General features: G+C 41.1%; 3 protein-coding genes across 5 annotated transcripts in view; 1 reads left to right on the forward strand and 2 right to left on the reverse strand.

Annotated features, from left to right (window-relative positions):
* usp10 (ubiquitin specific peptidase 10) overlaps nucleotides 1–511 on the reverse strand; it is a 20441-nt gene extending 19930 nt beyond the window's left edge. For both annotated transcript variants that reach the window (XM_035651910.1, XM_035651909.1), the window contains exon 1: nucleotides 234–511. In XM_035651910.1, the coding sequence (XP_035507803.1) occupies nucleotides 234–254 (21 nt within the window). In that variant the 5' untranslated portion in view covers nucleotides 255–511. The remainder of the gene's footprint in view (nucleotides 1–233) is intronic.
* Nucleotides 512–1835: 1324 nt separating this feature from the next.
* marveld3 (MARVEL domain containing 3) lies at nucleotides 1836–4970 on the forward strand. Its single transcript, XM_035652111.1, has 3 exons — nucleotides 1836–2977; nucleotides 3152–3249; nucleotides 4131–4970. The coding sequence occupies exons 1-3, from the start codon at nucleotides 2736–2738 to the stop codon at nucleotides 4739–4741; spliced, it is 951 nt and encodes a 316-aa protein (XP_035508004.1). The 5' UTR covers nucleotides 1836–2735; the 3' UTR covers nucleotides 4742–4970.
* Nucleotides 4971–5724: 754 nt separating this feature from the next.
* The window catches only part of phlpp2 (PH domain and leucine rich repeat protein phosphatase 2), a 37257-nt gene continuing 29722 nt past the window's right edge, over nucleotides 5725–13259 (reverse strand). For both annotated transcript variants that reach the window (XM_035652008.1, XM_035652007.1), the window contains exons 16-19: nucleotides 13040–13153; nucleotides 12338–12532; nucleotides 11995–12226; nucleotides 5725–11838 (exon numbers count right to left, since the gene is read on the reverse strand). In XM_035652008.1, coding sequence (XP_035507901.1) covers nucleotides 10552–11838; nucleotides 11995–12226; nucleotides 12338–12532; nucleotides 13040–13153 — 1828 coding nt within the window. In that variant the 3' untranslated portion in view covers nucleotides 5725–10551. The remainder of the gene's footprint in view (nucleotides 11839–11994; nucleotides 12227–12337; nucleotides 12533–13039; nucleotides 13154–13259) is intronic.

Genomic DNA, 13259 nt, shown 5'->3' on the forward strand with positions numbered 1-13259 from the left:
GGGGGGGGGGGGGGCATTAGCAAGCACTTTTTAGTACTTACATTTTCAATGACACGACCAGCCAGAGGTTTCAAATAACAACACACACATGACCAAATTGCCACTACAGTATGGCACTATTTTAGCTGAGAGTGTGGTACAAACGAGGGGCGCCCCGCAGTCTGTGAATAACGCAACGCGGCGTGCAGGAGGAGTTGTTGGGCAGGCTAACGATAGCCAGCTAGCTTAGCTACCTGGTTGCTGTAAGAAGCCATGCTCCCGGTGAGACTCTCTCTCCTCCGCTGACAAGATGAAAACTCCCCCGGGAAGGTGTTGTAGGTTTGTAATGGCCGTTACAAATGGTGTCCTACTTCGACGTCATTGTCATTTTTCCAACGCTGTCCTGGCAATGGTAGGTTTTGATCCATGTAATGCATCAGCACTTCACGCTGCTCGCCTTGCCGTCACCGCCATTTCTGTCGAGCCTCTTCCTCGCTTGCTAGCCAAGCCAGCGCGCGGTCGGTTGTAGTGGCAGCGTGAGCTCAAGGAATGACGAGGAACACTTCCGGTGATCGTTTGCTCTACGACTTCACAATAAAAGTCGTCATCTTTAACCACAGATAATCCCCCCTAACCCCCCTTTGTGATTTACTGAGGCCAGTGACCTCTGCGGTGCATTTACTTAGTTAGATAGATAGATAGATAGACTATTAACCACAGACTAAATGTACCATGATGTTCGACATTTAGATAGATAGATAGATAGATAGATAGATAGATAGATAGACTTTATTGATCCCAAGCTGGTAAATTGCAGTCATTGTCAATTGAATCAGAATCAGAAATACTTTAATAATCCCAGAGGGAAATTATTTTTGTTACAAACTCCAGATATACAAACAACATATATTATACAATCAACATCTATTAAGAACAAAATATACATATTTATATATATAAATCAAATTTATAGTATATATATTTATATAGTTTAATAATGTGCAAAAACTGGTTTGTGTCAGATTTGGAGTGACACATATCAAAACTTCCCTCTGGTTATCATCAAAGGTTTTGTTGTGTAGGAGTTTTAGTAAGCACATACATTTAGGAATATGCCAAATATAAACACACATTAAAAGAAGTGTTGTAAAGTAGAGTTTGTCACAGGGTCTCTTCCTTAAGACATGGTCTCAAGATCAGTAAAACGCAGCACCTGAGTGTTTCAACTGACTTAATATGTCGGTTGAAATTGTTTTTAACTGGTCTTTAAATTATTAAATTCAAATTAAATTAAATTAGCACAAGCCAATTGACAGTAAATCCTTAGGCAGTGGGTCAGTTGCTTGCTTTGGCTGGAAATTCAGCCTTGCTGCCAACTCCTGTCTATTCAAGGGACAGGAATATGCCATAGTTAATGTTAATCCTTTAAGTGGTGCTTAATTATGATCACTAATAGTTTACATTCATTGGTGTGTTCTTAAAGTAAGGCAAACTTCAAAGTAAGAGAGGGACCTTCCTTCTCAGATGGATTACAGCCTATTGCAGCTAGTAGTAGAGACTGAGCTCTTAACTTGAAATAATCTTCATACAGTTATGACCTGTATCAGAGAATTGCATGAATATACACAAGAGAGTGAATAAGTATCGGTCCCATCATGTAATTACAGTGTGTGGGAATAAGCATGACCTCACCGACATGCACTGGTCACGCTTTGAAATTACATTTATTTTGAAATTGATCTATGCCTCGGAAATGCTGGAAATAAAGTCGTGGATGTTTGCCACGAGCTTCACGATTGAAGCGTGACCGCGTGTGCTGAGTGCGTTCACGTCCGGGTTGGGGCATGAATCGCAAATTTTTGTTTCTGCAAGTTAAGCACGACTGAAACCAACATTTATTTATGCACTTTACGGTTTTCATTCGACTCCAGTGAAGCTGCGTGTGCCCTGTAATATTTGTATCAAACAGACCAGTGAATTAAATGTGGTTGTCTGTTATATTCTGTTATAAACAATAGGGTATATAATAAAGTACTTACAATGAAATACAATACAGTACTACATATACACAATGTAAACACCCAACCCACTGTAAGCTACTATAAAATGAGGGGAAAAGCCACAAAAAAGCCCCTCTAGCAGCAGAAATGTCGCCGTACTTTACACAGAAATGAGCTTGAAACTAGTGGGCGTGGCACAGCACAGGTGAGTGGCAGGACAAGGAAATCTCGAACACAGGAAGCTGGGAAAGGTAGGCTGTTGTTGTTTTTCTCGGCATAAACGAAAACAAGATAACATTGTGTTTACAGGTATGAAATAATAATGTTACATGTCTGTATTATTCATAATTAAGCCTAGAAACATTCGCCTTTAGGTAAAAACATTAAAAAGACGAAACTTCGCATTTACAGGGACGGAAGGAGCGTTGCTATGAATTGTGGGCCTCTTACAGGAATATGCGTTTGGTTCCTATGTTGAAATAAAACAATATATAATAGTTTGCAGACTTTATGTTGTCTTGATGTGTGTTTACTTAAAAGTCTGCCAGCCCAAAAATAATGACCACCTTTTGCCCTACGAGCCACTTTATGAATGAAGAAACCTCCTTATTTGGTCCTTTACTTCACCCAGCCATTAAACTTTATTAAATAACCCTAAATGCTGCTTCACTGTCCACAGGGGCAGCTACAGAGATACCAGCCAAGCATCCACTTTGTTTATGGGCGTCCATAATCTTCTTCTGCAGGTCGAGGAAAATGCCAGAAAGGGGGAGACACCATGAGAGGAGTGACAAGAGCAGGGACAGGGACTATTCACACAATGGCGACCACGCTTCATATGACAGCAGAGGTCGCAACCAAAAGCCAAGAGACGTGGACGAGAGAGGCTCTGCTGGTGACAGGATGGCCAAACAAAACAGACAGAGGGAGATGACAACTGCCTCTCACACAGAGACACCTGCTTACAGAGACCAAGACCATGAAAGACCCTCAAGACTGTAAGGGACCTTTTATACACAAGACCCTGCACTCACTGTCATGTCTTCCACACACGTTTGACCATCTGTGGCAGGGTTATTTATTAAGGTTTTTATGTGAAATTATATGTTTTGTGGAGTAAGAATGATTTCCATCTCACTGTAAAAATGTTGTTGTTGTTGTTGTTGTTGTAGGTCCAGAGAGACTTCAGTGTATCACTCTGAAGGGGAGTATTATGAGCGACAACACAGAAAAGCACTCTACAATCTCAGATACATCCTAACCAGTAGAGGTATGTTTATTTATTTAATTGGTCATTTGTAAGTATGCAGCATAAACAAATGCCACACACCACAGCATTTATAGCCCAAGCTAATTTCCCTTGCCTGTCCCTATGTGGGGAGTTAAAATATATTAAACTCAACAGATACACAAGACATGTACATTAAACAGGCAGAACTCAGCAAGAAAAACACAACAGAAAAATACAGGACACAAAGTAATACATCAAATCAGGATGCACCAGATCATTCATGACTGACACAGTTTAAATTTGAGTTTAAAATGATCCCAGTCAGGATCCAGTTTGAGTTCTGCAGGAAAGGAATTCCACATTTCGATCCCCCGAAGAAGTAAGGGCACCTCACTTTCCATTGGATGCTACATGTGTTACTGAGCCCCAAACTCTAAAGGGAAACACAGGGTCTCTGAGCACCTGTGGAGCCTGGTTGTGTGGGCACTTATAGACGAGTTTCAGGTTAGGAAATTTAATACAATAATCAAAACGTTATGTGATAATACACCATGACATAATGATTTGTTTTAAGGGCTAAGGAATGTACTTTTTTCTTTTCTTTTACTGTTCATTTGCATTTGGAGCTGCAACTACTGATTAATCTTTCAAAACCAATTACTCTGCTGATCATTTTCTCAATTAATTGTTCAATCATTTTCTATATACAATGTCAGATAACAATGAAAAATGCCCACCAGACTTTCCCAGGGTTGGGGTACTTAAAATGTCTTGTTTTATCCCCTCTAAAACAAAATGTTCCATTTATTACGATATATGACGAAGAAAAGCAGCAGATCCACTCACCAGAGAAGCTTCGATCAATATTTGGCATGTGCTGTACATTCTTGTCAGTGATGTGTTTATTCTGTCTCTCCCAGGTCTCTGCCAGCTTATGGAGCTGTTTGTGAATCTTCTTATCGTCATCTGTGCCGGAGTGCCATACAGCAACAACGGGGGTTACCGCGACCTGGCCAGCCTCGGTGGAGTCTACTATTATCACTTTGGTGGAGCCAATGCCTTCACTGGAGCCGATGCAGACAGGGTGAAGGAGCTGGACCAGCTGTTCCATAAACTTAAGCAACCTCCGTATGTCTTCACCATGGCCTGCGGTGGGGTTTTAATGATCTATGCCTGTGCCATGCTTGCCCTGGGGATTTTCAGAGTCCCTTACCGCTGGCCCCCTGTGCTACTGGGGGAAGCTCTGCTGAACCTCCTGATCGGCCTAGGCTACATCCCTGCTCTGGCCTTCTACTTTATTAAGCTGCAGGGAACCTACAACGATCCCATCTGTAAGGAGAGGGAGCAGATGTACAAGAGCAAAGGGCACAAGGGCTTTGAGTGCCAGTTCAACGGTGCAGATATCGCAGGAGGTCTCTTTGGGGTGCTGGGGGTGTTTGTTTTCATCTTTGGTGCAGTGTTAGCTGTCAGAGCTTTCAGGTCAGTGCGGGAGCTAAAGACGCGAAGGACAAACGAGGACAATAATTTCTAAGCTAGCTTTTCTATTTCACATATTTGAACAAAGGTGGGATTGAGTAGAAATCCCTGTGACAAGAAAACATGGATGTTTTTCTTATATTAGGTGTAATTGTCTGTAAACCGTTGAATCGGCTTTTTTATGCACTTTTTATGCAGTTTTTTTAAATACCTTTGTATTTCTTACACTTTTCACTACCTGTTTACAGTGTCTGTTACATGTTTTAAATAAATATGTAGTTAATATAAACAAATCCAATGGTGGAGAATGAGCTCGTCTGTTATGTTTTACAGGAACAGACCCGAGTGTTTTCACTGATCTTTTTTAAGGTAAAATACTGTTCCAGACCGAAACTATTGTGCATACCTTAGATCTCAGTCTGTTGATAATTAATCCTGGCGGTCGGCTCTTGATACAGACGGTTGAACGTTGTCCTATGACTTGGAAGTTTTTATTTTATATTGTTTACTGATAAAAGCCAAAAACATCCTTAGTATTTCAAAGGAATAAACGATATGATGGCTCCTCCATTGAGCTACAGTATCTTTCCATTTTCTTTTAAGACTCTGCTTCAAAAGAAGAGTCTGAGTTTGTTTGACCCTAAAGGTCTTACAAGAAAAAACAGATACCAGGAGTTTGTCCCATTTAAACGTATTTTCCTCGTAATTTGTCAACCATTATACTAGAGTTCAGGATGTCATTCTGAACTTCACCAATAGATGGCAGATCAACTGTTTAGGAATTTACTCATGACTTCAACACATGGATCTTGATTGCACATATTTCCACGGTAGCTATTGTTGTCCATTTCTTCTGATTCATATTCTTAATCTCACTACTGCTTCTGTGAACTTAGGCTGATTGAAGAGGAGAACATGTCTATGAAAATCAAGGTAAATCTATAAATAACCTCCTGGTACATTATAGCTTATTATTACAGCTTTAAAATGAAGGACAAAATAAACTGTAGACATTATATCTCATACTGACCCAAAAAGTCATTTTGATGATATTTATTGGCATGAAATCATCATAAAAGTGGTGAGCAAAACGGACACTGGACAAAAAAATTCACAGTAAAAAGTTTTATTGCTACTTGGCTTAAAGTTAATTTAAAAACAGCTTTTCTGCTCAAAACTAATAATAGCAGCATTTCAAATAAAGTAACGACCATCTTCCACTCTCAAAGTTCAAGGGAGTACAATTTTGTCTGTTACACACAAAAGTGCTCAGTCCTGTTCCTAAATAATACATCTTTCAATTATTAAACAAACGAAATTTTAGCAGTAATCTGCATGCTAGAATAAAAACCTAAAAATATTAGATATGCTCCGTTTTGTACAAATAAATCACATTTTGTATGTACTCTATGCTTTTATGTCGATTTATATTTAGGGCATGCTTTCAACATTAAATACAGTTATAATTAGTACCTTCAAATAAAGTACAATAATGAGTGACAGTTTTCTGTAGAATCCCAATCACTTTAAATTCTATTAGTGGAGAGGGAAATATAAATTTGCATGAAACAAAATGAAGTACAAAAATAAACATCGGCTTCTTGGCATCGAGAAAAAAATATTCAAGCATTTCTAGAAAATAATGTACAGAAAGGAACCGTGAGATTAAACAATGGCTACTTTGGTCACATGTTAAACAACTGGAGCATCTTCCATATCAGTTTCATTCACCATATTCACACACAGTCAATCTGTTATTCACACGGGCATGCATACACTTACTGTACGTGTGCACTTAAGCTTCATTTGACATACACACACAGACATTTCACAAGAGAGTTGTACAGGGAGCTTGTTAAGCTGTGCAGAGAGGATATGATCCCTTACAGTTAATAAATGAGTCAGCAGTTTAAAAAAACACTGACAATGTAGCCCACTCCAATGTCTCTATTTTGGTGTACAAAGGGGATTATAAGCATTATACTACTGGACCCCCTCCACTAAAGAATTAAAGGGAATATTTTAAGCCAATGCACTGTACCCTGTGCTCCCTCTTCCTGTATCTGTGCATACAGTCGGCATATGTACATGCACACTGATTAGTCTACTGATGGATCATTATTCAAATATACCTCATGTTGGAAATGTATATTGGACAGGAGACAGTGGGTGAATATACTGTATGGCGCCATCCAAGAGACAGACTGGATGAATGTACAATGAGTGTACAACCATATGCAAAGACTATCCAAGGTGGTTTCTAAGAGCACTAAATGTAGCAGTGCAATGCAGTCCCAGCCTGAACTGGGACCAAACTAATAAAACTGCACTGCAAATGAGCCAAAGGGAAGGGACACACTCAGAAACTAATAAAAAGAGCAATGCAACTTACACACACAATCTCAGTTACATACATTATACATACATACTTCAGTCAATATTCATTTTCAGACATATTGAGAAATAGGATTCTTGTAGTTTTAGGTGAAAATGAAGCTCTGATAAACATGTATATATATATATACAGTTTACACTTTGCATATTTGTATGAGCGAATTCCCAACATCTGTTGTGAACACCACCGTTTTGTATGAAACCTTAAGGAAAGTTCAATTTCTACTCTCTTGTTTCAGGTGTGTTCCAGTATTATTTAACAACAACAATCATAATCTGTCTTATAGCTCCTCTAGCTCCTCCTGTGGCGGGTACACCTGCAGTGCCCATCCCGGTTTCACTGCCATCAGTCCAGACGCCTGACACCATGTGTGGGTTCTGATAGTGGAGGTCTGGCCACAGTCAGAACCACAGAGAGTCCTGGGTGTTTGGCATCTCAAACACTGCATCAATCGTCTGATCGTCTGATCAATAAAGTGACTGGACACAGACTCTTTGCCTCGCCATAAAATATGGTTTCCTATTCTTAATTTAAAAAAAAAAGAAAAATCCAAAACTTGAAATCGGTGTCTGAATTCTGAATAAGCATAATCATGTGGATCATAGTAATTATTCTCTTATATAATTGTTTTCATTACATGTCATTATTATGGAGAAATTTCAAAAAACATTTTCAGGTTTGCCATATGTTAAGTCACTTAGCACAATGTTTCAACCAAATATCAATACCAGATATAAATAATGCAAAATATGCATAAAAACTGTATTTTCTCAATTTCTGCCAGAATGGGACCCAATCATTTATATTTATATAAAGTATGAGATAATGTAAGAGTAATTAAGAACATATATTATGCTGTTTGTGGTTCTGATGTTGGTCAGTCAAGACATTCTGTAAAATCCAGTAATGTAATTCAAAACGAACCAAAAATCTTTAATGAAATAAGAAATGTTCGTCATATTAAAAAACGCCAAAAAGTGACTGTTGTGAATTATCATTATGTCACTTTACAATATTATAATTTCTGTTGGCTATGTATTCTTAGACAAGAGGTGATATGTTGGGCTGAGGGAAGCCACAATAATCCCAGCACACTATGTTGATCAATATCTCATATATTAAACTCAAATATACATAACTCTGAATATCACTATTTCCTATGTACAAAGTGCTTTTAACAGTGTTTATTTCTTTCAAGAGACAAACATTTGCAAATAACAAGAAAAGGTTCAGACTCACACATCAATTAAGGCTTCATCACTGACATATCACTCATTCCTGTGGAGCAAAGAAAGGATGTATGGGGCTGCTTTAATAAACCCCAGAGCTGAAGACCTCAGTCACAAACAGAACATAAGTGGGATGAAACAAAGGGCTTCTCTTTTCAAAAATACTGAGCAGTGTTATTTTTAAGGCTAATAGGGAACACTGAAAGGTCCAGCTATGCAACAGCTGTGGAATGCCAGAACTGCACCACTTCCAACTTGGGAGTGGCAACCGAAAATATACATCTAATGTAGTAATCACTGACATGAGCAATTACCCAACTTTGGCCCTCTTATAACCACAGCAACCCCAGCAGAGCGGCTTTCTCTTTTGGCACTAGGTTCAGGAATGGATAAACTGAGGTTTCCAGGGCTGCATAATATTTACCTGATAATTCAAATAATAATGTAGTTTTTGACAACTCACTTTCAGCTGAGATAAATATGATTGATCCTACAAATATATATATATAAAAAAAATAATTGAGAACTGATAATACCAACTGCTGAAGCACTGTATGTCTGTATAACTCTGAACCAGTGGGTTCTTATGCAGTACCTTATACTGCTGCTGCACTGACAATATATTTAATATTAACTGTGTGAGCTGAATTCTACAGAAGCATTGCACACTGATCAGGAGATAGTATATGCAATGTGCCCTAGTGTAAAAGAGAACTATATTAAATTATAGCAAGACATAATTTGTTTCTATGTCCCGGATTTCTGCGTATAGATGTATTTCTTCCATAAACTCTGTGACATCTTCTGTACGCAGACCAGATCTTACAGAATACAAGAAAATAAGGGGGTTTCGGTTTTGTTTATAATGGGCCAAAATAACACACTCCGAAAATCTTCTGGATGTGTGGGCAGTGCATTAGAGAGCTTAGATGAAAAAATATTTGCTAAGATGTAAAAATATCAGTAAGTGAATCTGCCTGCAGGGACATGGATGGGTGTTTACTAATTTAAAACGGTAGCAGCCTCCAAAGTTTGGACAAAATATACAATCTTAGTACCAGTGCCAGTACATACAAACACTGCATCTATCCTTCATCTCTTGTAATAATACACTTTTGTGCCTTGATTGGTTTGTTTAAATGACAATGTGATAAAATGACATTAAATGATCCAAACATTCTGGGTTTTCCAGTCCATCATCCAGTGACCATAAAACTGACTACATTTAAATTAAACTTTTATTTTCCTAAGTCGTTTTTGAGGAGATCATTTGATCATACACTGTTGCAGATTATACTGTGGTCAGTTCTACAACACATCCGCTTGGTACAGTTGAATGACAGCTATTCAAAATGCATTGCTCTAAATAACAACGCTTTTCAATCTTGAGCTGAAGCACAGCACGACGGTTGACTGTTAGTTGTGAGTGTGTCCTATACTGTATAGAATTATTTTATCCTATATAGATGATTCTATACATACTGGGTGAGAATGTTAAAAATAAAACCCAAACATGTGTCTGGAGATGTAAATGCAGTTATACTGTCTCCACATCTTCTAGTCTTATGTGCCTTACAAACATTTATACTGTCTGATTTCCTTTGTTAGCCACAGGATGAGTAGGAGAGCAGAAGCTGTGCCAGTGCTGGTCTCTTGGAGACACTGTCCCTCCTCCAAATTTAACTAACAAGCTCACATCCCTAGACATAGCCTGGATATGGGGGAGCTCTAGGCTGAGTCGTCTGCAGTAGGCACTTTTTCAAGTTTCAGTCACAGGGCTTCTCTCCAGGACCTGAGAGACCACAGAGCCCCTGGAGAGGAGATTTGACCTCACTGAACACAATCCCGTACACACTTTTTACATTGCTTGCTTTCTAAGTAAAGGGAAATGTTGCTGACATGTTTAAACACATGAGGTATCCAATTTCAAGTCAGGCTTGTGTTGGTCTATGATAGCCAACCATCATTTTCACAACGTTATGTTATGAACTGGGATCTTGGCTCACTCATATTTTCTTGGATACCCAGGCCATGCACACAAACCCCTTTTAAGCTCACATTTATGGCGTAGCATCACTTAGTGACTATCAATGTCCCACAGGTTTGTCTTGTCCTCACAAAAGATCTGAATGGCAACTTGAGTCGGAATATTCCACATGTATGAGAAAAATCTCCTCTTCTTCTCTGGAATGGCACAATCACAGAATTGCAGCCACATGGCGCTGTGCTGTGTCCCCCCCTCTAGAGGGCGGTATCGTAGACTTCCTGCTGTAGGATGGGAATTGGGCCTGGACCTGGGACCAGGTTGGAGGCAAATGCAGGGGGGTGTGGATGATCCCACACGGGGTCTTTTAAGGAAGGGGGTATGGATGTTAAAGAGGGGCCTGAGACTAGAGGGTTCTGGCCTCTTAGCTGCTCCCTGACTTCCTGCTCCAGACTAGGAGGCACAATGAGCTGGTCTTCGGGGTCCTGCTGTGCTGGGGCAGTGAAGTAGCCAGACTTCTTCTTAGGAGCCTCCAAGGCAACCTCAATGAGATTATGACTGTCCTCAGGGGCAACCACAGAGCCATTGGACAACTTCTTCCCAAACAGGCTGCATGTGGAAGGAGACTTCTTGAGGTCGGCAAGCTCTCTCCCACATACAGCGAGCAGGCAGCCGTTTGTAGCAGAAACCACCACACTGTTCTGTCTGCGCATTTTGCCATTGGGATAGTCAGAGCCTCGCTTTTCAAGGTCTAAGTCTTTGTGGCTCTCAGGGGCCCCTGATCGTAGTTGGAAAGCACAGCAGTGAATGTCTACCTCCACTTCTAACTTGCTGCCGTTAGAGATAACGCCCTCAAGCGGAGCTTCGTCATCACTGTCCAAGCCGTTGTCAGACTGGTTACTTGAGAACGTAGCACTGGAGGGCTGCCGCTGGAACAGGCCTGGGTGGGTTCCTGCCCCAACTGAGCCTGGCACCATGATCCCACACAGTGTGGTAGCAGGGTGTAGGCTACAGCGTCTCTCTGGGCGGGATGCAGGGCCAGAAGATGGGTGCTCGTCAGAAGCGGTGGACCCCGCCTCGCTGCCAACCTCTGAGGCTGATGTCTCACTGTTGAACTCAGAGACAATACCACTGCTGGATGAAATGATGGCTGGGTCAGTAGGGCCTGGGGTCACGGACACGGGAACAGGGGCGGGAGGGGGACCCCGTGGTTCAGTGGTGGTGACCGGTGGCTCACAGGTACAGCTGTCCTCACTAATATGCAGAGACACCACCACAGCCTCGATGTTGTCTTTGCAACCGTAACTCTGTGCGAGTGAACACAGCTTCTTGGCAGCAGCGCGAGGATCCTGCACGGCCTGCACAGTGCACACAGCCTCCTGGTAGGAGACCCGTTCAAACAGCGCTCGATTCCCCAGGATCAAGAACTCATCCTGGGAACAGAGAGGCTCAGTGTGCACCCACGGCTTTGGAAGCACCCAGGGGGACAGATAAGAGCAGCCCAGTAGGCGAGAGCAGCATGTCACTCCACTCACTTTGTTATCCTACAAAACAGAAGTGCCATTAGAGTTGTAGATGAGTGTATAGCTTCATAAAACACCTCTGAACATGAAACTGCACGTTAACACTAAATCAAAAGTTCTACTTTATGGCTCTACTGTAAAAACAGGAACCTGTCATGCATGGAAGCTGTGAATTACCTCAGTAATAATGGCTTTACTGAGTTTTACTCTCTCCATCTCCTCAGTGCAGTTTTCCAAGCTGTAGACCTTAGAGAAAGGTACAGGTCGGCCTTCCCGGCACAACACTGCCTGGCAGGTGCCCACATTGGCCACAGTGAGACTGAAGTAGCCTCCTGTATCTGAAGGCTCATGGTGAATATAGCACAGCAAGGCAGAAGCACCCAGTTTTTGGCCAGCCATACCTAGTTTCCTGTCCCATACAAAAACAAACAACAGCTGACAAACTCTTAAAATCACTGGTTGCAGTGAGAGTGCAAAATTAAATGTATTAATAATAAAACATTTAAATGATCTGTCTTACCTGTGTGAGGTGAGGAAAGTGTTGCACATATACACATTGTCAACACTGGAGTGCTGCAGCTCCTCGCACAGTACATCCCCCATGGTGCACTGCAGCAGCCGAGGCACTTCCTCGTTGCGGTCTCCGTCAAAGATACCATAACATGCTTCCATACCGTCTCCAAAGCGGTCTACAGCCAGCACAGACACACACAACCTGTCCCCAACAGTAGATCGGCATTAATAAACAGATGACTCAGCACCTTCCATACAGAGGCTCATACATACATGCGAAACCGCAGGTCCAGGTCAAGGGAAACAGCAAGGAGTGACACCTGATAAAAGACACTTCTGTGTGGTGGCCATGACCCTGAAGGAGCAGCCAGGCACACCGGGGCTTTCTACAGTGATAGACTTAACATTGTTACAGGCATTAAATCTCATAGAATTATTAGGCTCCACTGCACTACTCTTAAAACAGGTCCATCGACTGACCTGATGCCAGTGTTAGGTGCCTGCCAATAATTTAAATCTTGACTCAGTGGTAGACACCTGCTCTGGCTCGTATAGCAACATCCAAACTGACAGATATGCAAAAGGCACCACAAGGTAAAGCTACATCCTATATAGACTATAGACATAGACTATAGACATCCTATAGAAAAATCAAGCTATTTATTTTCACAAACAAAGAAAACACACAGAAACATAAATCAGTACTCACTTGTTCCTTTGGCCGCTCATTTCAGAGTAACCATGGTTCCATGGAGTGGAGGCACTCAGGGAGTCTCCTGCTGCCGTGGTGGATTTCTGGTCTAATTTCAGGGTTGTGATGTGACTAAAAAAGGAGAAGAAATATAGATGGAGATATATATACATGCACCATTTCCTGCCACCACTAGTCACACAGCTTTATTATACTTTTACATGTTTCACATATAAGA

Source organism: Morone saxatilis, unplaced genomic scaffold, assembly GCF_004916995.1.
Source record: "Morone saxatilis isolate NCDOM2014 unplaced genomic scaffold, NCSU_SB_2.0 Contig11, whole genome shotgun sequence".
NCBI classification, from domain to species: Eukaryota; Metazoa; Chordata; class Actinopteri; family Moronidae; genus Morone; species Morone saxatilis.